General features: G+C 56.2%; 3 protein-coding genes across 9 annotated transcripts in view; 2 read left to right on the forward strand and 1 right to left on the reverse strand.

Moving 5' to 3' along the window:
• Positions 1 to 284: 284 nt before the first annotated feature.
• Positions 285 to 5,395, reverse strand: USB1 (U6 snRNA biogenesis phosphodiesterase 1). 2 transcript variants are annotated; one of them, XM_072873376.1, is made up of 7 exons: positions 5,205 to 5,395; positions 4,936 to 5,091; positions 4,547 to 4,726; positions 3,996 to 4,049; positions 2,715 to 2,820; positions 1,782 to 1,865; positions 285 to 1,493 (listed from the first exon to the last, which is right to left on the reverse strand). In XM_072873376.1, exons 1-7 carry the CDS (start codon positions 5,294 to 5,296, stop codon positions 1,389 to 1,391), a joined length of 777 nt encoding a protein of 258 aa, XP_072729477.1. In that variant the 5' UTR covers positions 5,297 to 5,395; the 3' UTR covers positions 285 to 1,388. The 2 variants fall into 2 exon arrangements, with proteins under 2 accessions (XP_072729477.1, XP_072729476.1); XM_072873375.1 differs by having other exon boundaries at positions 286 to 1,493; positions 4,547 to 4,730; positions 4,940 to 5,091; positions 5,205 to 5,392.
• Positions 5,396 to 5,403: 8 nt separating this feature from the next.
• Positions 5,404 to 15,173, forward strand: ZNF319 (zinc finger protein 319). Of its 2 annotated transcripts, none has more exons than XM_072873373.1 (2): positions 5,404 to 6,150; positions 7,711 to 15,173. In XM_072873373.1, the coding sequence occupies exon 2, from the start codon at positions 8,084 to 8,086 to the stop codon at positions 9,743 to 9,745; it is 1,662 nt and encodes a 553-aa protein (XP_072729474.1). In that variant the 5' UTR covers positions 5,404 to 6,150; positions 7,711 to 8,083; the 3' UTR covers positions 9,746 to 15,173. The 2 variants fall into 2 exon arrangements, with proteins under 2 accessions (XP_072729474.1, XP_072729475.1); XM_072873374.1 differs by having other exon boundaries at positions 5,404 to 6,140.
• The window catches only part of CNGB1 (cyclic nucleotide gated channel subunit beta 1), a 33,459-nt gene continuing 22,361 nt past the window's right edge, over positions 14,007 to 25,104 (forward strand). For 4 of the 5 annotated variants that reach the window (XM_072873367.1, XM_072873369.1, XM_072873371.1 and 1 more), the window contains exons 1-12: positions 14,007 to 14,109; positions 21,089 to 21,195; positions 21,467 to 21,524; positions 21,670 to 21,727; positions 21,832 to 21,961; positions 22,203 to 22,245; positions 22,426 to 22,507; positions 22,597 to 22,678; positions 23,082 to 23,121; positions 23,485 to 23,635; positions 23,741 to 23,816; positions 24,376 to 24,412. In XM_072873367.1, the coding sequence (XP_072729468.1) occupies positions 14,043 to 14,109; positions 21,089 to 21,195; positions 21,467 to 21,524; positions 21,670 to 21,727; positions 21,832 to 21,961; positions 22,203 to 22,245; positions 22,426 to 22,507; positions 22,597 to 22,678; positions 23,082 to 23,121; positions 23,485 to 23,635; positions 23,741 to 23,816; positions 24,376 to 24,412 (931 nt within the window). In that variant the 5' untranslated portion in view covers positions 14,007 to 14,042. Of the gene's footprint in view, positions 14,110 to 21,088; positions 21,196 to 21,466; positions 21,525 to 21,669; positions 21,728 to 21,831; positions 21,962 to 22,202; positions 22,246 to 22,425; positions 22,508 to 22,596; positions 22,679 to 23,081; positions 23,122 to 23,484; positions 23,636 to 23,740; positions 23,817 to 24,375; positions 24,413 to 25,104 lie in introns of those variants that run through there. The other variant, XM_072873372.1, reaches the window with a different exon arrangement.

Here is a 25,104-nt window from a genome sequence, read left to right on the forward strand (position 1 = left end):
GTAATCACATGCCTTATCACGCAGATCCCCATCCCAGAAACTAACTGGCTACAGACTTAACAGAATTTTGTTAAGGATTTTGAAAACCAGCTATCGCATGGGTGTTGGCAGACATCACGACCTGTGCTGGGATGCTTCAGTGGCCATGAAGCCCCCAGGCTCTCTCGTGTGCAAGGATGGGCAGCACAGCACCAAGCTCACATAAGGGCTTGCAGGCATCGCCTCATCTGAAGTCTGTGGGAGCTGGGCACGTCTGAAAGGGAACGGCTGAAATAAATATACCACAGAAACAATTTTATGACACGAGGAGACAGATTTTTACTGCTCAGAAGTCCCGGAGTCTTTCATCAGACAGATGTGGAATGAAAGATTCAGGGCAGCACATCGGCATGCCACTCCAAATACCTGAGAGACTGCAGCCGACCTCCCCGCAGGAACAAAAGGATTAAAAAGGAGGAGTTCATCCCAAGGGACAAAGCCCAGCCCGCCATCCCCAGGGTCATCACGGCACCGGGGGTGCTGTTCCCACAGGGAAAAAAGTGTGGAGCCTGGGCAGGAGCTGCCACCCCTTGACTCACCCATGACCAATGCCCTTCCAGCTCAGGCAAAAGCTGACACTGCCCTCTCTTGGGCTCGCCCACACAAGGCAGCAAGCTTCTCGGGAGAAGCAGCCCACCAAAAAAGTCCTGGGCTTATGGCATGCACAATCTTAAACCAAAGCTCTTCTTTTAGACCCAGCCTGGAGCACTGAAACACAAAGGGTTTCCAACCTCTTCCCTCCAGATTTAATATTTCGCTGTTTGGGAAAAGGATCAGATACTCAAATTTCTCTACAGAGGCAGCAGCAGTGTGAGAGGGACACAGAACATGACGCAGGAACTTGTCTGAGCTGGCTTACAGTAAGGAGATGCTCTGGCGAGAGAGTCCAGCTCCATGTCCTCGCCTCTTGCTACTCAAAGCATGCTCAGAGCCTCCTAACAATCAGGCAGTGCTATTTCCAACCGTGCAAGACAGTCTCCCTTTAGCAACAGCTTCCCACGCTACCTTCTTCCTCCTTCCCATAAGGCATCTATGGCTTTTATAGAGGTTTTCTTTTTTTCAAAAAATCAGCAAAATTAGCAATCGTGGGATGGCTGGAACCACCAGTGCTTACTGCAGCAAATACAGCAGCAAGGATGAAATCTGCTACAAACACACATTTCTTCAGCCAGCAACTCAATCTTGGAAGTAGCCTGACTTGAGGCCACAAACACCCCAGAGATGCTGAGCAGGCAAGAAGAGCGTGGGAGGTGCATGACAGCCCACACCACTCAGAGGTGCACTGGAGAACGGTCCTTGGTTGAACATCAGGGTCTTTGAGGCTCTGAAACACACAGCCTCAGCGGCCCCTACCTCAAGGGGAAGGAGAAGTACTTGTTCCCCGACTTGCAGTGGATTTGCTCCCATTGGACACGCAGCAGGAGCGCCGAGTCCTCAAACCTGTCCACAATGTCCTGGAAAACAGATGCAGGAGTCAGTACCAGGAGGGTGGATCTGCCAGAGGAAGGAGTCAGCAGCTCACTCTCTGAACCAGGTCAGAGACAAGGCCGTTTGTGGCTGGAAGCCTCTGACTTCCCTCTGGAGTGTGATTTAACTCACGCTCCCCCCAGAAGCTTCTCTTCTTTCAATCCAGTTAAGTTTGTCTCGCTCAGTGAATTTCCCACTCTCCACCCTCGGCACAGAGACGTGGCTGGACACCAGCTCTGCTCTTCCGCTGCTCTTCACACTGTGTGGGGACGCACCTGGAGCTCCCGCAGACACTGCCCTTCTAGCCTGCCAGACAGGTCCCCAGTGCACCAGGCCAAGCTGATATGGAACGACGGGTCCTGAAGACAAAACAGGGATCAGATTGTGAGGGCTAAAGGAGGCTTTGCTCAACACGCAGAGCTGCAGTGGGAGATCTGGTGTGATACTGCCCTGTCTGGGATCGCAGAGGTAGGAGGATCCCAAAGCTGGGAGCCCCCTCTGCCAGCTCAACAGTTGCAGAGCTGATATGGACAGTGCTGGAGGCGAGATGAGACCTTGGGCGCCCCACCCCAGCCTTTTTGGACACCAGTGGGCAAGGCTGCCTGGTTCCCAGCCTCCCTGTGGACAACTCTGCAGAAGCTTTCCTAACTGCAGAGAGAACCTCTCACAGACAGTCCTGGAGCAGGTAGGTGAGTCACTTCTAAATAACCCACAAGCTCTCAGGTCTGGAGACAGAGAAATCAGGGGTTAGCCCTTCAAAATCCAAAACCTGTCCCCAAAGCTAAGAGGCTGGACTGATGCCCCAGGAAACTGCTCAAGGAAGAGGCACGAGCATCGCCCTCAGTCCCACAGTGCTCACCCCAAACCCATTCTATCCTAGGACAAGCCTGCTTCCACATGCAGCGAGGCAGCGACCATGACGTACGGTCTGGCCCGTCGCCTTGGAAACCCAATTCTGAAGAGGCCACCAGGTGGTTAACATCCTTACTCTCCTGCACAGGATGTGATACATCCTTGCGCTAGTCCCATTCGCAGCAAGATCATGTTCAGGGTATTAAGTATGAACATCACCGACTGGTCCAGAGGAGACCATTTCAGAGTCTAACCTCCCCACTCCTGTTTATTTGGGGTGAACATTTCATGGACCTCTCACAAGGAACCAGCCGGCATCTCTGGACTGGCAGGGAAGGAAGTGGGAGACCTCTCACCTTGTAGAACGTGGGAAGGTCAAATTCCTCCAGAACTCTGTCCACCTCAGAGACCAGCTCCAGCAGCTGGAAATGCCCAGCGGAGACCTCCAAGCCAATAAAGGTCCTAAAGAAAGACAAGGAGAGACAGCAAGCACCCTTTCATGCTGCAGAAAGCACAGCCGTAAGCATATTTAGCCCTGCATTCCTACTGGGCAAATTCCCTACCCCCTAACAAAAGATAATTTGAGAAATGCCAGGTTTAAGCATTCAAGGACGCTGACCGTATTCTAAAGAAAAACAGAAATAAAGACATGGTAGCAGGGAGAAGCGGGACTGGATGATATACCACGTAGATTTACTAGATTAACTCAGCACCTTTTGGGACATGAGAACTCATTTTCCAGGCAAAGGATGCACTCAATGGGTATGGCAGCAGAGCGCCGTGCTGTGCAGGAGCTGCATTCAAAAAGTGGAATTTGCCAGAGGGATTTTACAGTGGGGGAGGAAGTGGAGAATGGGAAGTACCAAGCTGAGAGACATGATGAAGAGATACCTCCTCAAGGACTGTCTGGATTATGCTTTCTAGACTCCAGCAGGGGAGGGGAAGACTAAGTCTCACCCAGGATCCACTTCATCCTGCCCATGACTATTGTGGGCTGCCATTCCTGCCAGATTCAGCAACTTTTCACAATTTTAATCACCTTTGCTTTGACATTTAAACCACTTAATTATGTTCACTTGGAATCAGGCTTCTGAGCTGACACCCAGGAGAATTAGCACTGTCTAAGCTATTTCTCTCCAGCTGTTGGAAGACCTGCACTACAATTTCACAACCGGCACTGCTGCCAAAAGAGGTGGCCCCCAGCTCTGCTTGCCCCAGGCTGCTAATGCTGGCACAAGGGTTTGCGAAACCACAGAACAAACCAGATGGGAGATGGCAGCGAATGCGGCTGCCTCCTTTAGCTGCTGTGAAACCGTAGCACAAATCTAACCCCAGCAGAAAGGCCTGCCTCAGGTCATGTTGTGAACAGATCTCTTCAGAATACTGAAATCCTGCAGCCTGAGGTTCACCCATCACTAACGAGACCAATGGCTTGCAGAGAATCAGCGCTGAAGCTAAAAATTTGTGCAAGTGGCTGGGGAAAGGCATGAAACCTCTGGAGACAAGGTGATTGTGTACTGCCCCATCACATGGCTCAGCCCAGTCACCATGGGATAGGCAGGGTGACGCTTCCCATCCACCCAGCACCTTTCCCAGCCTTCTCCCCAGGCAGGCAGGCTGCCCCACTGCTTGCTCACCTGGTTTTGTTCTGGTTGGTGTAAACCTTCACTTGGTCAGCCATGCAGAAGAACCTGAAATAAGAAAGATCCTATTGCAGCTAGTGAGAAAAAAAAAGAAAAGAAAAAAACAGAAGATGGGGAGGGGACAGGATTTCTACCAAGCTGTGGAAAGATAAAGGCAAATGCATGCAGCAATCAGACAGAATCGGTGCAACCAGAACGTTTCTGGGCTCAAATTAATCCATTCCCCTCCCAGTTTCCAGCTCTCCAAGGCCTGGATGGTGACAGAAGCCCTGAAGCAGCTGATGCTCACCAGGCGCCTGAGCCACATGTAAGCAATGAAACCATCTATGGTTTATGGGATGGCACAGCTCCGGCCTTGTCCTTGAAAGCCGAGATCTGAGTCGTCTGGTGCTGGATCCCAAGGCAGAGAGGAAAACTCCCCCAGGCTTTACTGGTGCAGCACCAGCTCCCAGAGACAACGTAGGGTGCGGATGCCAGTGAAACACAGACCCCGAGGGAGAGGGAAAGGTGTGAGGAGCGCTCTCCTGGGGCTCTGCCGTCCCTACCTGTTGAAGGAGGCCAGGCGCTCCTTGAGGGATCGGACGAAGGGGTCTATCCAGTGGTAGCGCAGCACCACACACTGCGAAAGGCTGAGGTGGAACTCCTCCATGGCAGCCAGCGAGGAGACGTAGGTGCGAGCGCGGGAGACCAGGAGGTCCACCAGCTCCAGGAATTCCTCCTGGACTCTGTCTGCGGGGCAGCGCTGTCAGAGCCAGGTCCCTCCCCGGAGCATCGGCCACAGATCCCCATCGGGGACAGGCGTGTCCCCCAGCGCTCCCGTCCCCACCGTGCACCGCCTGACCCAGGGAGCTCGTCAGGCCTCACCCGGCTGGGCTCCGCCCTGCCCTGCCCTGCCCTCCCCTCCCCTCCCAGTCCTGTCCGGGGCCGCCGTTACCTACAGGGCAGGTAGACATGGGTGGCCCAGCTGCCCCGCTCGTGGGGGAAGTCGCGGACGCGGCCGCCGTGCCGTGAGCTGTCGTCGCGAACGGCCTCCTCCGGCTCCGGATCGCCCGGCAGGCCGGCGGGGACGGGCAGGCGGGGGCGGGTGACGCTGCAGGGACCGGGGATGAGGATGAGGAAGAGGAGGAAGGCCGCGCGTTCCTCACCCCGGCCCCGCTTGCTCCCGTCGCCCCTCACGCGAAGGGCCCGTCCCGCCGCACCCACCTGGCCCGGGGGGGCTCCTGCGCGCCGCCGCCCCGGCGCCCCCCTTCCTCCTCCTCCTCCGAGCTGCTGTACCCCACCAGCGCGGCCCTCATGGCCGTCCCGGCCCCGCCTGCGCCCGCCGGGCTCTTCCGGGACGCTGCTGGCGGTGCCGGTGTCGGCGGGCGGCGGCGCTGTTGTCGGCGCGGCCCGGCAGGGGGCAGCCGCCGCGGCCCGCCCCGCCCCGCCTTCTCCGCCGCGGCCGGCCCGGCCCGCTCCGCTCCCTCCTGCGCCCCGCGACCGCCGCCCGCCCGGCACCGGCGCCCCCTTCCCTTCCTCTCAGCTCCCGCCGCCACGCCAGCGCGGGGCTCGGGCAGAGCGCGCAGGCCGCGGTCCCGCCGGCGGCGAGCGGGCTGACAGGGGCCACCCGCCGCAGGTGTGGGGCCCGGCCGCCGCCGCCGCCCTTTGTGTGGGCCTCCCCGGGGCGGGGGCGGCCCCGGCCGGGCAGGGACCCCCCACCCCACCGCGAGGCCTCCCGGCACGGCGGCGGCGGTGAAGGCCTCGGGGCGCCGTCACCGCGTTTGTCCGCAGGCCGGTGGGGCCGGAGGAGCCGTCCCATGGGGAGAGGCGAGCGGCGGGACGGGCCTCGCCGCAGGCTGCGACGGCGGCGGCTGGCCTCCGAGCTCCCCGGCCGCCCCCGCGCCCCGCGGCCCCGCCGCGCCTCTCCCTGAGGCGGCCTTGGCCCGGCTGTGCGAGGCCCGGACAGCAGGGAGCCACGGGGAGGCGGGAGTCGGACCGGACCATGCCGGAGCAGGCCGTGCCGTGGGCCACTTCTCCAATTTGAAAGTACCTCTGCTTTCCCGTCTTCTCTCCTTAAATGGTTGTCGCTTCCCACCTCCCACGGAGGGATGAGTTAGGCTCGGAGCTGGTGCCGACTCGGGTACCCGTGCAGAGCCCTCGGTAAGGCAAGGTTGGTATTTCTTATTCTTCCCTGCTGGGGGGACGCAAGCTTCCCCTCCCCGTTAGGCCGGATGGTCTGGGATGCTGTCACGGTTGGGTTGCTTCTGCCATGGTTAATGTTGCATGTGGGGGAAGGTGGCGGCTGGGCTGTGCTGAAGTTTTGTAGCCCATCGAGCTCAGGTGCTAGGTATCGTAACTGTGAGCCCTTCCTTCGTGTTGACAGTCAGTGAGCTATGTAGGAGAAAGAGGAGATCCTGCGTACTGGCAGGGCTGTGATGGGGCCTTTGGGCATTTTACTGCCTAAAATTGTGCTGGCAGACAAAGTAATGCAGTGTTCCCATAGGCAGAAGTGCAGTCCAGCTCTGCCCAAGCTGTGGGGCATTATCCGGTTTCAGCTTAGCGCTAGGGGAGGTGGGAACACTGGGAAGTGGGTTTCTCTGATGCTCCTTATCACTTAGTTTTAAATACAACACCTTCCTGGAAGACCAAGGTTTTACTTACCTTGGGTGAGGGCAGGTGGTTTAATGCAGAAACAGGTGTGCTCTTGTGGGGTTAGGGGCTTGCGGCCCACAGCACTAGCTGCTGCTTCTTGCCAAGGCCTGGACCCTTCCTCTCTCTTCAGTTGTATTGGCACTGCTGCTATCTGCTGCTCACTGGTGGGTTTTACTCTTCGCTAAGTTGATATCAGGTTTTACTGGACATCTCTAGAAAGACTGGCACTTTTCAGCGAGCAAAACTCCTGTGATGCTCTATAGTAAGGCCAGGCAGCACCTCTGATGTAGGTTGTTTCAGCTCCAGTGTACTTTTATTCCGTGGTTTGGTAGGAGGTTCAGCAGAGCCATTGCTTTAAAGCCATTGCTTTAAAAGAAGCCATTGCTTCTTTTATCTTCACAGAGAGCGCTGCACACAATACCTGCGGGTTCTGTTGTTTTGTCTGCGGATAGGATAACGTTGAGGGCAAACCTTCCCCTGAGCTCTCTGACTCTTCCTAGTCTACAAATGCTGCCTGGAGAGGGGGAAATCTCCTACATGCATCCCTTGGGTAATGTGCCTGACACCTGAGCTCAGGAGGAGCAGAACTGCTTCACAGGGATGTTTTCAGCTGGGGTGGGATCAGGTTGGGATCTGCCTTGATATCTGTAAAATCTAACCCAGCAGCTTCTTGATTGCACAGCATTTGGCGTACCTCAGCCCGTGCAGGGAGACCAATGTTCTCAGCCAGTGCTCCCAGTGGGACTGGGAGACCGAGCGATTGACAGCATTACAGGATAACGGCTGAGCTAACTGGGACCTGGGCAGTTGTGCTGCCCCTTGTGAGAGCACACTGCTCAAACACATGCATGGCTGTGGCCAGGCAGAGCCCGACCCTTTCCAGGCTGAGCACACCTTGTCCCAGGCCCTTTGCACAGCAGCGAGGGGGGCTTCAGGCTGGTTAGTTCCCCCCCACTGGCTTCCTGGTAGCTTTGCAGGGACACAGGAGAGTTTTCAAAGTGAGCCGTGGGGGGAGGTTGACTAGAGAGTTGCCTGTCTTTCCTCCGAGACCTGACATGAGCTGTCTTCTTCCTTGCAGAGAGAGCTGCTCCCTGTGCTGCCTCCCTCGCCCTTCCCAAATGTGAGCACATCTCAGCCAGCACGGAGAAGGGCCTCCTCGTGTCTTCAAGGCACTTGCTTCTGCCTCCTGTTCTTTTGCCCAAAAGGGAAAAAGCCAAACCAAACCAGTCCACAAAGAACTTGCGCTGATCTAAGGAGGAGGCTGTGGAGTCTCACTCACCTCTTTGCCTCCCAAGATCCTGCCTGTGGGCTGGATTTTCTGTCCTTGACTTCAGGGGAACAGCTACGGGGAATCAGTATCTTGGATACTTTTGATTTTTGTTTTTACTTGAACCTTTTCAACCGAGAAGCTGAAGCTGTCACTGCTAAAATCCTGGGTTTTTTTCCCAAGCATGTCAGAAAGCTGGCAGCAACAACAGCAGCAGCCACAGCAGCCACCGCCACCACAGCAGCATCACGCTGGGGCAGCTGCCCTCCCGGAGCACTCCATCCCTTCCAGCACTGCTGACAACCCCTTGGGCTGTGCTGTCTACGGCATCCTGCTCCAGCCGGACCCTGGTCTGCAGCACCACCAGCACGCCCCCATCCAGGCTGGAGAGCCATCCCACAAATGTGGTGTGTGTGGCCATGACCTCGCTCACCTCTCCAACCCCCATGAGCACCAGTGCTTGCCAGGCCATGACCGCTCTTTCCAGTGTACCCAGTGCCTGAAGATCTTCCACCAGGCCACTGACCTCCTCGAACACCAGTGCATCCAGGTGGAGCAGAAGCCCTTTGTGTGTGGCGTCTGCAAGATGGGCTTCTCCCTCCTGACCTCGCTGGCGCAGCACCACAATGTCCACAATGGCAATGCCATGAAGTGCTCTATTTGTGAGAAGACGTACAAGCCTCCTGAGGCGGAGCATTCTCAGCCTCTTGACCCCTCGGAGAAGCCCTACAGCTGCTCCATCTGTCAGAAAACCTTCAAGCACCTCTCAGAGCTGTCCCGGCACGAGCGCATCCACACAGGTGAGAAGCCGTACAAGTGCACGCTGTGCGACAAGAGCTTCAGCCAGTCGTCCCACCTGGTGCACCACAAACGGACGCACAGCTCAGATCGGCCCTACAAGTGCACAGTGTGCGAGAAGACATTCAAGCACCGCTCCCACCTGGTGCGCCACATGTACGCACACTCAGGGGAGCACCTCTTCAAGTGTAACGTCTGCGAGCTGCACTTCAAGGAGTCGTCAGAGCTGCTGCAGCACCCCTGCACGCCCAGCGGAGAACGGCCCTTCCGCTGTGGCGAGTGCCAGAAGGCCTTCAAGCGCCCCTCGGACCTGAGGCAGCACGAGCGCACGCACAGTGAGGAGCGGCCCTTCAAGTGTGACCTCTGCCAGATGAGCTTCAAGCAGCAGTACGCGCTTATGCGCCATCGCCGCACGCACAAGGCCGAGGAGCCCTTCAAGTGCAACCTGTGCGAGAAGGGCTTCGTCCAGCCCTCACACTTGGTGTACCACCAGCACGTGCATGGCATAGAAAACCTCTTCAAGTGCAATGTGTGCCAGAAAGGCTTCAACCAGTCCTCAGAGCTGCTGCGGCACAAGTGCGTGCAGAACGCGGAGCGGCCCTTCAAGTGCACAGTGTGCAACAAGTCCTACAAGCGGGCCTCGGCTCTGCAGAAGCACCAGCTGGCCCATTGTGCCGAGAAGCCACTCAAGTGCACGCTCTGCGAGAGACGTTTCTTCTCCTCCTCCGAGTTTGTGCAGCACCGCTGCGACCCGGCCCGTGAGAAGCCCCTCAAGTGCCCCGACTGTGAAAAGCGGTTCAAGTACGCCTCAGACCTGCAGCGCCACCGGCGCGTGCACACGGGTGAGAAGCCCTACAAGTGCCCCTCCTGCGAGAAGGCCTTCAAGCAGCGTGAGCACCTCAACAAGCACCACAGCGTGCACGCCCGGGAACAGCAGTACAAGTGCATGTGGTGCGGGGAACGGTTCCTGGACTTGGGCCTGCTGCAGGAGCACAGCGTCCAGCACACGGCCGAGGGCGCCTACCAGGTGGCTGCCTGCTTGCCGTAAGCCTGCCGCCCCTCCGTGGCTTTCAGCTTGCATGTGATGCTCCTGAGCCTCGGCCTCTCCTTCCCTCTCCTCAGTTGTAGATGGCCTCCAGGGAGTTTGGGGGAAAGGGGAGGTACTGGCGGGTAGGCAGGCAAACTTTTCTGTGGCCTCTGTGGTTGAGATGCCACCTGTATCACAGGGGCAACTGACGACATGAAAAGCTCGAAGGGGTGGAGAGGAAAGGAGGGAGGTGGGGAGAGGAAACAATGCCTGTAGTTGCCTGGTGACCCCTGGACTGTAGTTCACGCTGTACCTGTAGTTCCAGTGCTGGGAGCTCAGCTGCCTGCTGCAGGCACCAAGCCCTTCCCCTCAGTTGTACAACCTCTTTGCCCTGCCCTGCCTGGTGGGGTCGGCAGGAAGGGCTGGGTAACTCTCCTCCTGGAGAGGGTTCGGGAGCAAGGCAGAGCCAGCCCTCTCTTCTCCCAGGGTGCGCTGCTCGTCAAGGAAGTAGCAGGTTTCCACTGCTGGGATCTCCCAACTTTCTTGGTCCAAGCTCAGTTGAGAGGACCATTTCAGATTGTTAGTGTTGATTGACTGCCCCAACCTCCCCTGCTCTCCCTCTTTCTAGAGTGTAGAAAGGGAAAAGCCATGGGGCTGCACAGCTCCACAAAGCACTTTGGCATTGCTGCTTTTGCAGTCACTGGCTGTCACACTCTGCAAGGGTTCTGAGCGAGCCTGCCAGCAGCATGGGCAAGAGTAGCAAGTGCTGCGCCACTACCAGAGAGCATGGCAGGGAGAGCTTCCGTGCCTTACTCTCTGCTGAGAGCCTGGCATTTAAGAGCTGCTTCCTGAGGGACCTAGCTCTCCTGCAAAGACTTACCTCCAGCGCCCAGGCCCCTTCCCTCCGCACCACTTGGGCCATTAGCTTACCTCCAGGGAGGTCAGGCAAAGGGCCATCCCACCAGTTTGAACACTAAAGGGTGAGGTGAACACTACTCATAACCTACAACTTTGGAGACATTACCATCATCGACGGTAACCCATGCGTGTGCCAGGGGGTTGGTGTCTGATTTGCTGGGGGGAAACAGAGCAAGCCAGGAGAATCCTTCCTGGCCTGCAGGCTTGGCTCCATGGGGAGGGGAGGGTTAGCAGTGCATAAAGGAGGAGTGTATTTTTTCCCCACTTGCAGGAGTCCTGTTTTACCCCTTTACTCTTTCTTTACCTCTTCTGTATTTTTCAGGTTTTGCACAGTTCTTGTAAATGTCACTTAAAAATAAATTTCCCCTAGCAAGGTCGATGCAGCCTCAGGTGTTTTCCTTGCAGGATTTTTCTGGCTTCTCATGACCAAGGGACCCATTACATGCCAGTTAGATGCCTTGGAGGTTGAAGGTGTGCTTACTAGGTTGCCCACCAGCCTTCCCTTCTCTGTCTTTGGAGATACTAAGATGTTAAATATCCATCTGTGGAGGTATTCAGGCCCTGGTCTAGATGATCTCCAGAGGTCCCTGCCAGCCTTAGCTCTTCTGTTATCTTGGCTGGCCCTCATGAGGTTGGAGTGTTGTGATGAGCTGTAGTTAGTCAACAGCAGCCAGTAAGTTGCCCATGTGCTGCACAGGTGGTTAGGACAAGTTTAATAAATGTTGTCCATGGCAAGTATAGACAGATTAACCTTGCAGAGAGTTGGGCTGTGCCTGCTTTGCTGGTAGGGAATGCTCATCTAAAAGGTGAAGAAAGGCTTTTGTTTCTGTTTTTAGCACGGTGAGGGGGGAATGGGGTGCGTTTTTGGGGTCTGGGACAGTTCAATGATAGGTCTGACCCTGGAGTTGAGTCTTCATGCGCAGCTTTAAGGAGGTTAAAGCAGACCTTGCTCTCTGCTGCCCAAGGAAGAGGGACCGATGGTTATCTTACTTCATGCTGCCTCAGAGATGTAGAACTTTCTACCGAGTTTTCTGTCTGTGTTTCTTTTTCCTTTTTTTTTCTTTTTGCTTTTTTTAAAAGCAGTTTGTTAATAGTAATTAAAAAATACTGTATAGTTTAACTTGATGTCATACTGGGTCTTAAAAAAAAAAAAGAGCTGTGATAACTTGGATTTTTAAAGAGCTCTTTGGTTCTAGGTAGCTGGTTTTTGCTGTTTAATATGTAGCAAGTTCAGTGTATGCTTTACTGTAGGAGTAAAAATGAGGAGTAAAACCAAGGAAGGCTAATTCTTTCTTTACAGAAGGGCTTGGTGGTGACGGAGGCTGTGAGCATGGGACCGGGGCCAGCCTGGAAGCGCGGCACTCACCTGTACCCTCACTCACTTCCTGCCTCGGGCTGTGGTTAGCTCTGCTCTTGCCTGAAGCAGCCGGGTGCAGCTGCCGCAGGTCCCACAGAGCTGAGGGTTCAGTGATTGCTCTGACCTCCTGAGCACGGCACCAGCAGCCAGGATCAGTGCCCAGAGCTGGGAGCTTGCAGAGACACTCATCTTTAGTAAGAGGAGGGTGTGAAATGGAGGCTGCTGGAGCCTCCGGGGGCTTTTGTGGCTATATTTCTTTCTGGGGCAGCTGCTGGATAGAGGAGAGGTTTGGAGGAATCTATAGTTGGCCCTTGAATGGCTGTGCCCTGCTCTCTTCCCTCCCCAGGGGCCTGGGTGACTGGACAGCCTCAGGTGCTTGGAGCAGAGAAGGATGACAGTAGGCCCCAGACACAGCTTTGCACCGTGGACCCTGCCGGATCCTGTCCCCTTGGTACCAGCTGGGCACAGGGACTGTTGGGGAGCATTTCCCTTGTGCTGAGCAGCTGGGAAAGCCCTCGATGTCCCAGCGAGGAGCTCCAGCTCCACTTAGGACATGGAAACAGCCAAGCAGCGCCCTGGGCAGAGAGAGCATCATCAGGGCTGTGTGCTCAGGCGCCCATGCCTGAGGGAGAGGGATGCTGTGGGGAGCTTGGCGGGGATGAGCTCAGGTCCAGGTCGTCAGCTGGTGCCTCTGAGCAGGTGCCTCCAGGTTCAAAAACATCTTGGTGTGGCATTATAGCATCAGTAAGTAGGACTGACCACAGGCCTGCGGTGACCCAGTCTCTTCTTGTTTGCTGCCATGCAACAGTCCAAATCCAGCAGAAGCCTATAGTGGCTTCTGCTGCCAGACCTCGGTGGTGGTGGGTGGAGGACCTGTGCAGAGCAGGTGGCTGAGCGGTCTCCAAGAGCCTCAGGTATATTTTTATAGGGAGATTGTCTAGTTGGAAGCAGCTGTGTTGCGTACAGGTGGGCTGGGGGAGCAGATCAATCTCTGTTGCTGTGCCTCTGGGACATGTTTTGTACCATGAGGTGAGAGATGATGGAAATAGCAGGAGTCACGTGAGCGTCAGGAGCTCGGTGCTGGGTGGGGAGACAGGGCCTGGCCTGGGGGGCCAGTGTCCCCTGGGCATCACACCGCGAAGGGCTCTCTGCTAGCTGCTTGATGTTTCCTTTTCAAACCAAAGAGCAGTTGTGGCCAAAGCTTCTTGGGAGGAAAATGTGTTTCTACTCTGTACCTGTGTTGCAATTCACTTCTGACATTTATTTCGAGAGACTTTCAGGCTTCTTCATGCTGCCTCTGCTTGGCCTCTTGCATCAGTCATCACCCCACAGCACCCAAGAGGGTCACCATGCTGGAGCTGGTGTTGCGTCAGCCTCATGCAAGTGCTCACGCGCATCTTCAAGACCTGGTTGCCAGACTGCCTGAGGATGCTCTGTAGGGCTGGAGTAGGGGATGGTCCCTCCCAAAGGGTTGTTCTCTTTGGCAGGCAGCTTGAGCATAAGATGCTGCTGGGGAGGTGGCAGGGAGGGTTAGGCTGGCCAAAGGCAGTGTGGATGTTGTACAGGAGATAAATCCTGCTCTCTAGGGCTGCTGTTCCTCTGGCTTCCTGGGTCCAGGAAGAAGGTAGTATGTTACCTGAGCTTTTTTCCGATCTTCCCTTCCCCTTATCCTACCTACAGGATGCCTTTAACTGTGTCTCAGCCCCTTCCCCTCCACAGCTATTTTGCTTAATACTTTTATAAGACCTTCTAGACTCCTTTACTCTTTGTTCAATTCTTTATTTGTAAGCAGCGGTTTGGTTTTTATCCCTTTTTCCATTTTGATTGCGACATCTCTTTCCCCTCTCCTCCCCCCCTCCCCACCCCAAATTCTTCTCCCAGGTTGGATCCAGGTGATACCAAACCACTGATGATGAGGTCAGGTGTTTGGGACCCGAATCTTGCTGGAATCCAGTGGGTGCTTTTGATACTTCCCCCATAAGATCGTCCATCTTGCTGGGCATGGGTGATGCTTGTGGCCTGGCAGCTTGGCTTGGCTGAGTCATGTCCGTGGTACAGCTGGCTCTGGCGAGCGAGTCCAAGCACTGGGGTGAGAGCAGCCATTTTCATGGTGAGTCCCTTTGCCACATCTCTAAGGCTGGGGGTTAAGTCAGTGAAGGGCTGTCAGACATTCCTGGGGAGAAGTCATGGTGCTGGGGTGGGGCCAGACCACTCAGTTTCCCTGGGGATGCCTGCGGAGCAGCTGTATGCATCGGGCAGGTGTCTGAGCTGAGTTAGCTGTGACGTGGACACCCCTGGGACAGCGGGTATGCCCGTGTGGCCCTGCCAGCTCTCTGGGGAGCAGATGCCATCCCTGTGATCTGGGTGGGAAGATGTGCACACTTTGGTCTTGGGGCCCACACGCTGGAGTGGGGGGTGAGGGGGAAAGCGTTTTCTGACAGTGGTTTGGGACCATCTCTGAGTGCTCAAGCCTGACTTTGCAGTGTTTGGAGGGAGGAGAGCACTTTCTACACTTCCCTTGGGTATTTACCATCAAGTCCAGGCTGCAGCCAGAGTCTGGCTATTAATAATAAGCAAAAAAACCTTGTTGTTCTTCAGAGCTTGACTCTTCCTTTGTTGGGCGGTGAGTTCATGTTGTGGGAAGATTCCTGCACATGCAGGCATAATGCTGAGATGCAGTAACAGCAGGCCGGCAAGGTTTGGGGACGGTGGCTCTCCCCAGAGTCCTGGTGAGCCCGGTTTCTCCCCAGCTGCCAGGCTTCATCTGCAGCATCTCCCGGCAGCCACCTCTGCTGCTTTCTGGACGTGGAGATGCTGCTCTCGCAGCATGCCCGGGATGCCCAGTGGGGAGAGCAGGATTGCAGGTGGGAGCTGGACCATGGACTTGTCTCTGAATGCCTCCGAGCTGTGGATCAAGGGATTTCATGGTTGGTGAGGTTCTTGGGCTCCTCCTAACCTGTGCTCGTGCCTCCGGCAGAGTTCCCAGGGCTGTGGGAAGTTGCGGCCAAGGACGATGAGCTTTGTGTGGCTTGCAGTGCCTTTAACACTGCTCTCCCATGTGTTTCTGAGATGATACTCCATGTATGTGTGTATATATATTGTATTAACACATCCCGCTCTTTGTGTGAGTGTCAAATGGTTTTGCTTTACTAATAAATTTATAGTTATTTATACCTTCCTGTGGATGTGTAAGATTTCTGGAGTGAAGGCCGTGTGCTGGGCACCACCTCCTCTGTCTGTCTTTGTGCTCTGTCTGGCTCCACCTGATTTTTTTTTTTCATGCTTTCTTTCTTTCCCCTGAACTTTTTTGATGGTTCGTCCTCCTGGTAACCAGGAGGTACAGCAGGCTCCCAGCAAAAAAGCTGAAAGTAAAAGCAGACAGAGGTTGAAATGTGGTTTTGTCCCTTGCCTAGAGGTGGACTGCTCCCTCCACAGCTTGCTGCTGGGGCTTCAGGGCAGAAGCAAGCAGGATTCTCTGCCTGCCAGAAAGGAGCAACTGTTTAGGAGGCAGAAGCTGATGCATGTTTTGCTCCAAGGACCCCAGTCCCATGCATGACTGTTTCACCTTTCCCAGAGGTTTTTTTTTGCACTCCCCCCCATCCTGTGATAGCAAGAGAGGAGTCCACTATCTGCAGACAACCTGACTTGCTCCATCCCCCACCCAGGCCAGGTGAGATGTGTGTGTGTCTCCGGATCACTGAAAATAATGCTTCTGGCTGAAGGTTTGGGAAGGGGATGGGATGAGAAACTGAGGCAAGAGTGGGGACAGCACTTGCCCAGGATCCCGCGGCTGGGAGATGTCTCAGTATCCCTTCTCAGCGGGCTGCTCCATTCAGAGCTCCTTAAATTACAGCAGAGAGGTGCTCAGGAGGAGGAGGATGGATGTCCATGTCTTGGGGAAGGGGCAGGACCCCCTTCCCCTTTGCTGATGCTGATACTGGGTCACTGGTCCTTCCATGGCAGCTGTGCTGAGCCCTGGGAGAGCATTAGTGCCACCGAGCAGTATCATGCCCGGTGACAGAAGAGTGATACCTTTCGCAGCTGCCCTAATTTCTTATTCCTGGCTGGATGACTTCCATGGGAAGATGAGAAGTTAAACTGGAGCCAACAGTCCTAAGCTGTGCCCGTGTTGGAACTTTGCGGTTTGAGGAAATACTCTGTATCCTCAGGGCAGGCAAGCAAACTGCATTGGCACGACTGGCGCTTTACACGGGCTCTTACTTTCTCATCTTTGATTTCCCTAAATCACAGCAAAGCCAGGTAATTTTTGCGCACGCCAGAGCCCCGGGGGGGGGCTGGGGGAGGACCAGGAGTGGTTGGTGGGAACAACATCCTCTCAGCACCTTATTAAGAGCCCCTTAAGGTCTGGTTGATTTTCCGGAAGACCTCGCCTACTTGGCAGCTGTTCTCCATGCAGGTATCATCGCCAATCCCTCCTGCCTTACCCCACAAATGAAAAAGCTAGGGATGCAAATGAAAGGACAGCAGAAGTGGATGGAAAGTAGTTCTCCAGCAAATGTGCCAGGAGTGCTGGCACCATCGCCCAGGTGAGGAGCAGAACCTTCCCCTTCCTCCCCGGGCTTCCTCCTGGGCATTCGCTTGCAGAAATAAGTCGAAGACCGTTGTAGACAGATCTAGCTTGAAGAAGTAGTGTCTCCAGAGTGTCCTTGGAGGAGATGCAGGTTTAGCCATGAGCTTTTTTTTTAATCCCTCGCTGCAGGATTTCACAAGCCTGAGCCTGCAAAAGTCCACTTGAAACCATCCCTGTGTCGCTTTGCTCTTTCAGGCAGTGCTGTCTGCTCAGGTGGGACCTGGGCCAGGCTGTGCCCTGAGGGGTGCAGGATTTGGGCCTGTGCCGCTTCAACTGCTGTTATGGCTGCAGAGGCAGCAAGTCGATTTAATGCTGTGCCTGTTCAGGAGCCACTGCTGCTCCCCAGGATCTTGCTGTTGGGCCCACCACAGCTTGCTCCCTTCACAGGGGTGGTTTTTCCTGGTGATCCAGGGTTCTCAAGGCATTATGCAGCAGCCTCCGTTCCCTGCTTTCAGATCTGAGGCTCCCCTGCCACCCCCAGCCCTGGTGCAGGGGTCATTATCTGTCCTGAAGTGGAGAGCAGAGGGTTTGATGACCCTCTGCGTGGAGGCGTGCATTTGGGGCAGCTGAAGTTGCCGATGGATTGAACTGAGATTATTTTTTTCTTTTTTTTTTTTTCTTTGGTGCTGGAGCATGACCTGCCCCAGCACTCAGCAATCCCTGGCCCCTGCAGCCTGGTGATGGAGACAGCATCCTGGTGGTGGCTGTTTCTGGGCTCATCCCACTTCCTAGTGCAGGCTGGGCCAGGGGAGGAGCGGCAGTGGCCCATCCGCTCCGTGTGACGATGGCACATGTGTATGGGGCTTCGGCGCATTCAGGGATGCAGCTTGCCTTGCTCACCCCTTGGCATCACTGGCCGGGGGCTGCACCAGGGCTGGAGGTAGCACAAGTGGCTGAGGAGGCAAAGGGACACACGGGGGCAACCCTGATCCCGTCGTGTTATGGGGGCTGGAGGTTTGCGAGCAGGTTCTGTGCCAGCCGTGGGCTGGGGGTCTGAGCCCACACCAAGGAAGGGGAAACCAGGATGATCAGGGCTGCCTGGCCTGGGATGGGAGCCCTGAGCTCCTCTCCGGGCCACTGTGGAGGGTTTGTTGCTGATTCCTGCTGGGGCAGGGACAGCTCTGCCAGCCAGAGTCGTGGTGAGCAAAGTGAGGAGAGCTGAGGCTGGGTAATAGCTTTGGTAGCCGCGAGGTCTGGGAGAGTGTGGCAAGCACCTTTGATTGATGTTTCTGCCATTAAAATCAGTGGCCAATGCTGAGCTGTAAGCAGTCATCACTCCACTTCAGAGTGAACAGTATCTCAGAAATACAGGAATGCCTTTCAGTTGGCTTCCCTGAGCATGGCGGGTGGGGAACAAGGTGTGATTTGGGAGACCACTGCTCTGTGCCTCAGTTTCCCTAGCTGTGAACCAAAGCTGCAGAGGTGCTGGGCTGGGGCCAGGCAGGATGGGTACTTGTTGCTTGCCCGGCTGGAGATGCCCACGAGGCTGGGGAAGGAGGAATCAGGCCAGGGGACTCCAGCACTGCTCCAGGGAGCTCTGGCCAAAGGCAGAAGCTGGGGCTGGATGTTGAGCAGCGAAGCCATGCCAATACCAGGATTCTGGGGTGTGACTGTGACCGAGATTAGGGACGATGGGAAAGGCTGGCAGTCATGCAGGGCCAGAGGTAAACGGATCAAGCAGCAATTGGCAGGCTCAGCAAGGGGAGGCTTAGCTCAGCCTGCCACAGATTTGCTGCCTCCTGACCCAGATCCTCCGGGGTCAAGGCAGAGCTGCAGGTGGAGCATCCTCGGTCACATCACCCTCTGGCACATCACCCTTGCATTGCCCCACAGGGTTTCAGCAGCCCCACTGCTGCTTGTCTGCACATCCCTCCGCCCACCTGTGCCTGGGTGAGACGACAGCCTTCCCTGCAGCACTGCTGGGCTTGCACCCAGCTGGTGAGTGCCTGGAATAACTTTTGGTGGCTCCAGGGATTTTGAGGATGCTCAAACCTCCTTGGTTTGGGTGTTTTCTTTGCACTATCCCACACCAAAACTGGGCTGGCTGCTGGGAGCTGGGGCGTTTGGGACAGCTGGGTGCCGGTAATCCCATTTGCGGGCAGCACTGGGCTAATCCTTGCAGAGCCCTGAGCGGATTGGGGTAGGTTTGAGGGGTCAGTGGCAAGCTGCGGTGCCTAAGGGAGCCTGTGCATCCCGGAGGTGGCGGTGAGCGTGTGCGGGTAAGTGGCAGTGATGGAGGCGAGGAACGTTGTTGGGGTTTCTGTGGGGCCACCTCCACACATCGTGGTGGGGTTTGGTGCTCTGAAATGAAGCTGGAGGATGAGCTGTGGTGGGGGTGCAGGTCCATGGGGAGCGATGCTCTCCAGGGTTGACAGAGCTGAGTAATGTGGAGGGGTATGATCTGATGCCGGAGGGGAGGGAAAGGCCGCGGTGCTCCCTGCTACAAATAGGGAAGGTAGGTCTACGCCCCGCTTCTTGCTCTTGGAGACTGGGGCCCTTCACCCGCTGGCATGAGCCCCACGGAGCTGGCACAACAGGTGGTGGCATCGGCTGGTGCCTGCAACACGGGGGGATTGCACATGGCTGCCCGCTCTTCGGTGCCATCGCAGGCAAATCCTAGCTGCTTGTTCCTATTTCTTCCAACAACCAGTTTTTTGAGGACCCACAAATGTTTCTGCCCCTCTCTTGTTTGGATGTGCCGGAGGAATGGCCCTGGCCCTCCACTTCCCTTCCTGGGCCAAGGACAGGCTTAAGCTCCAGACTTTTACAGCTACGCAAGCTTATGTTGAGGGAGGAGGAGACCCCAGCTGTCACAAGGGGCTCGGTCCAGCCCCGCAGGGCTTTCTCTGGGTTTATTTGGGCTCAGTGGTGTACATTGGCCCTGGGCTTCTTTGGGACCTTCACAGGTCCCAAAGCATGGGTGGAAATGCTGCTGTGCTGCACAGCGCTGCTGGGTTTTCCTTGCTGTTCCTGGGGCATTCATAGCTCCTTAATCCCTAATAACCAGTGGGAAGTAAAAGGCAATTTCTTAATGGGTTTCTGGTTGTCAGGCCTCCTGGGAGGTGTTTTAGAATGACCCTGTCCCCCTCTGGGGACATGGGGGTCTCCAGGAGAGCTGAGCCTGCCCGTGGTGTGCCGGAGGCTGCAGGTGCCACATGGGACGATGCTTTGGCCGCATCCAAACCCAGGTCCTGGGCTTGCACAGGGTGGGGGCAAGCAAATTGCTGAAAATGCATGTCACCTCGCCTGGGAACCTCGGCTCATTCAGATTTAAGATGCCAGGCTTTGGACAGCCCCAGATGAACCACCTTGAGGGATTTGAAGGCATTCTGCATGCCCGAAAGCTGAGTGAGGGGTTAATGCAAAGAGCCTGGCACTGAGCAGCTTCCAGCCTATAACCTGCTGCATATATGGGACTGGGATCATGTGTTAACCTGGGAGCAAAACTCCCGTGCAGTCTCCTGGCTGGGCTAGATGGAGCTCAGGGATCTGCTTTCTCTTGCCCTTCACTGGCATCTGCTGCGAGCAGCAACATGGGGGCTGCCCAAGATGCTCCTGAGCCCCTCATTCAGTAGAGTGGGGTGTCTTTGGAGGGGCATTTTGCACAGAGCAGGGCTCTTTGGAGGGGCAACAGCAGAGGACATCCCAGTTTGAGCTAGGTGAGAGCCCCCAGCCCTTGTCCTGTACACAAGCATGGGAATGTGCAGCATTGCTCAGCTCGCTGGTGCTACATCCCAAGCAGGACTCACACTGAGAAGGGGTGGGGGGACCTGAAAAGACTGAGCAAACAGAGATTGAACAGCTGAATCCCTGCTCTGTGACATCTTATTCTTACCTACCCCATCAACATCTCAGCAGCCACAGCAGGTCAGAGCTGGCTGCCTTTGCTGCCCTCCCCAGGGCCCCAGGCAGGTGCCTGCCCCAGCGTCCCCCGTGGCCCTGGGCCATGGCTGAAAGGTGATGGAGCAGAGTTGTTTCCTAGGGGCAGAATGAGTTGATAGGTGTGTTGGGGTGTGAACTTTCCCATAAACAAATTCTGCTCAAATTACTTTTGGTTTTCATCCCTTGAAAGAAAAATGAGGGGGAACGTAGAGGACCCTGAGCAGAGCATCGCAGTTTCTGTGATCTATCTGCTACGGCTTCATGAGTGCTTCTCCTTGTGCGACCCTAGCTGTGGAGGGCTGTGCAAAAAAAAACCAAAACCTAAATGAGCGGTTACATTTAGGAAAATCAAGTTTAACTGAGCCTGTGAGCTTAAAATAGAGGGCGTAGTTTCCTCCCAATAACAGTGAGGGGCCAGGGGTTGAGCCGGGTTTGGTCTGGCTGTGCTGCAGCGCCACGTTTCCCAAGCAGGACGTGGAAACAGAAGGACGCCAAGGACCTTTTTGGGCTGCCTTGGGGACAGTGTGAGCAGCTGGTGCACCTGGTATTCCCTGGGGAACGTGCACCACTGCTGCTGGCCTCTTGCCAGCCGGAGACCCCTCCTCGCTACCTGCAGGTGACAGGATGTTGGGCTGGATCGAGCGGGTGGTTCCCCAGCCCCCGGTGCCCCATCTGACGGAGGAGACCTCCCCGGCCCCAGTGCAGGACCTGGAGCCAGCTAAGGTGAGCAGAGAGCCAGTTTGGGAGGTACCGGGGACCCCATGAGTGTGGTGGAGAGATGCCCGGTGCCTCTGCATCCAGCCCCGGCACTGCAGCAGCCAGGGACGCTCCACATCACCTCTGGGAGGGGTGGGGGCCAGGATGCATCCCGCATCCAAGCTGCTGGGAGGCAGCAGGAAGGATGGGGAGTCCTTGGGGTTTGCAGCCACCTTTGAGTGGGGGCCACTATCCCCTGCGCCTCACTCTCTGACACCTTCTGCCTTTTATCCTGAAGGCATCAACAGGAAAGGCTGGTGGCCCCAGGGATGCTGCTGGCCGTTCATGCACTGAGGGTAAGTCCCCACGGCAGGGGGACGCACCGGCTCAGGCAGCAGATCAGCGTTCCTTTAATGGCTGGTACCCCTCCTGCCCAGCATGCAGGGGGCTGGCAGAGCAGTGATGGGAGCTTTCTCTTTTTTTTTCCTGCTGCTATTGAAGAAATGGAAAAGAAGGTGGGATTTGCAGTCCCTGAGGACCCAGGCTCTGTGTTTGAGAGGTATCGCCCTTGCACCCTCCAGCATGCAACACTGTGTGCTTTTGGTCAGGGGCTGGATGCCTGGGATGGGGGGTCCCAGCCTGACTCACCCCCTTCCCTGGCAGCGTGGGGAGCAGTGTGCTCTCCTGGCTCTCCCAGGGGCTGGAGAAGGTGATTCCCCAGCCAGTCCCGGCCCCAGGGATGCTGCAGGCACTCGGGAAGAGCTTCGAGATGAGCATCGACATTCCCGATCAGGTAGGTGATAGATCTGGGCAACAGTCTGGCATATTTGGGCTTCTAGCTCTTTTTACCTTTTCATCTTTTTTTTTTTTTCCTTCCTATCACTTTCCCAGTGCTAACTGGGAGCACTAACCCTGCCCTGTGTGGGCTTCTGCCTTCATCCATCCCTGGGGAAAGGCCAGGTTTCCCTCCCTGCCTGGTGGGATGAGCCCCCACGCCAGCTGCCAGGCAGGTGACAGTCTGTTTGGCTTTTCAGACAGAGGTCCAGATCCTCAGGGACGAGGAAGAGGATGCTCTGGGTAAGGAGAGTAAGGAGAGCTGGGACCCCACAGCTTGCAGCATCCCGGGGGCCTTTCTGGGACTCCCACATCCCACTTCCCTGGTCAGTGATGCTGGTGCTATTGGTCCCTTGAGCTGGGTGGTGGGGTGACCAGGAGCCCCGGCTCTCCCCCATCCCCACGGCACCACTCTCCTTGCAGAGATAACCCCCTTTGATCCGGAGGAGGATGAACTGGACGGCTGTGAGCCCGAGGCTGGCTCAGATACCAGCACAGAGGAGTGGTGGGTCCCCAAGGAGGCTGGCAGGGGGATTCGGGAGGGCAGGAGGGGCACAGGATGAGTTCCCTGACCACGTTGCACTCTCCCCGCAGGGCAGGAGCGCAAGTGTTCAGCTGGCTGGTGCAGGGTTTTGAGAGGATGGTGCCACAGCCGGAGATGCTGAAAAAGCCAGAGGTGAGCACCACCCAGCCAGGAGACACTGGGGGGCTGCCAGGCAGAGGTGACAGCAGAGCAGGCTCCCCGTCCTCGTCGTCCTGCACACTCCAGCTAGGACCCTGGGGAGGAAAACCCCAGGGGAAATTCAGTAGAGCAAAAGAAAGACCTCAGGGTGCCATCCCGGTGCTCCCCAACCTGGCTGCATGCCGGGGGAACCCTCCATTTGGGACCCACTGGTGCCAGCAATGCCAGGGTCCTTGTTTAATGGTCCTTGTCAATGAAATGGCACTGAAACCGCAGTGGAGAGTGTGTGGGGCTGTGCGTGTGCATCCCCTTGGGGTGGAGGAAGTGCCCACCCAGGGTGATGTGGGGCCGCAGACAGTGCTTTGCCACCTCCATCCGACCCTCTGTCCCTCTGCAGCCGGAGCCGAAGGAGCAGAAGTGCGAAGCTGTCGTGGGAGGTGAGCAATCCCCTTCCCTGGGTGGCCCTTTCAGAGGGGACACTCTGCCTTCGAGAACTTGGGTGCAGGCAGGCACGCACCAGCGCTGGGGCTGCCCTCCATCCCCGTGCCCTGGGGTACAAACTATGCCAAGAGGGGTGGGCATGCCAGGTCCCAGCATCACGGCACTGCCCCTACACCACGCCTGTCCCCAAACCACCGGTGTCCTTTTGCCAGGCTGGGTCCCCGGGGGAGAGGCTGCCAGGGAGGTCCCCCAAGCCTATCCTTCTGTGGGAGGTGACACTTCCTTGCTTGCTCCCCTTTCTAAACAATTTGACTGCTGCGTTGCCAATCCCCTTTCTCCTTCCGAATAAACCTGAGCAGGCACAAAAGGGGCTAAAACCCAGCCAAAGTCAAAAAGCAGCATTTCAGCCACCAAGAGCATCCCAGGAACAGTGGAGCCAGCAGCAGCCAAGGGACAGCTGGAGCCGGTGGCCACCCTCATCCCTCAGTCTCTGGCTGGGGATGGCAGCAGGTAACCACAGCGGCAACTTCTGCATGGGTACCATGGCCAGAGGGACGGCTGCTGTGGGAGCAAAGGCTCTGGCAGCCAGGTCTAACAGTGGTTTCTGGTCACCAGCATGTTTGCCTGGTTGGTCCAGGGGCTGGAGAAGGTGATGCCACAGCCGGTGACCAGGGAGAAGCAGGACACAGAGGTATGCTGTCTGCTGGATAGGCAAAGGGCATGTGAACACCATGTCCCCGGTGGGGAGGGTGTCCCCTGCCATGCAGATGCTACCAGATCAGTGCTGAGACCTGCCGTGGTTTGGGCTGTCACCCAGCTCCTTCAAGAAAGCAAATCCCTATGACCTGCTTAGCTGATGAAAACCAGGATTTGTCTTCTAAGCTGTGAGAGAGCCCATAGTGTGTGCTTTCTTTATCGTTTCCTTGCCTTTCTGTGCGGCACCAGGTGGTGTCCAGGCCCTGGCATCTCACCCAGGTGTGGTTCAGCTCTAAGAAGAAGCAGCAGCAGCAGCAGCTTTACACGCTTTCGATTCCTTCCCTTGCACCCAGGCGAGCTCACTGATGTGCTCCTGCCCTTTATGTGCGTGAGGATGCTTGTGCCCATGGCCAAGCCATCCAACATGCCCCGAGAAATCACATGGGGTATTTAGGGTAAAAGGGCCATGTTTACTGAAAATGGGGCATTTAGGGTAAAAATTTAGGTTTACTGAAAATGGACAACATCTCATATTTCCCTTTTCCTCCTGTCAGGGAGTGGCCGCAGCAACCTCAAGTCCTGTGGAAGAAAGTAAGTGGTTGCTCCATCTCACTGTGCCAGTTAGCTTGCTGAGGTCAGAAAGATTATTGGGAAGAGGGGCTGCTGGCGGCTTTTATCCCCTGGTCTGCCATGGGTGCCAGCTCAGGAGCCCCTGAAATCCCCCAGGGAAGCCATGAGAGGCTGCTGCCACTTGAGAAGCAGGAGCAAATCTGGAGTTGTGGCGTGGGCTTGGTAAAAACTGAGGCCATGGGAGTCTCCAAGTGTAGTATCCCACATCCTTGGGTCCCGGATTTTGAGGTTAGCGCTGATATCAAGGTCTGTCCTCAGGCTGTGCTGGAGGATGTTTGCCGAGCTGGTGGGATTTGATCAAAGGATTACAAAGAAATTCAAACCTGCCCCCTTCATCACCCTCTTTGGCATGTTTGCTGCCGAGCTGGTGGGTGTTTGCCAAGCCTGGTGTGAGATGTCTAGGGAGGTACCTCAGGAAAACAAAATCTTGGAATTAGATGTGTTAGATGTGAGTCTGTATGGTTGTAGGAAAACAATGTGGGGTTCACACCACTGCTTGCCTGCCCATGGAGGGGAACAAGCGCTGGCTCTGCGGGCAGACAGGCTTGGCTCCCCCCGCCAGCCACGTAGCGGGATGCTGAGCAAAATGGGGAACCCGGCCAGGAGCTGCAGCTGCCTCCATGCATGGACTGGGCAGGGGAGATGTCACACAG

The sequence above is a fragment of the Ciconia boyciana genome, chromosome 9, assembly GCF_034638445.1.
Source record: "Ciconia boyciana chromosome 9, ASM3463844v1, whole genome shotgun sequence".
NCBI lineage: Eukaryota > Metazoa > Chordata > Aves > Ciconiiformes > Ciconiidae > Ciconia > Ciconia boyciana.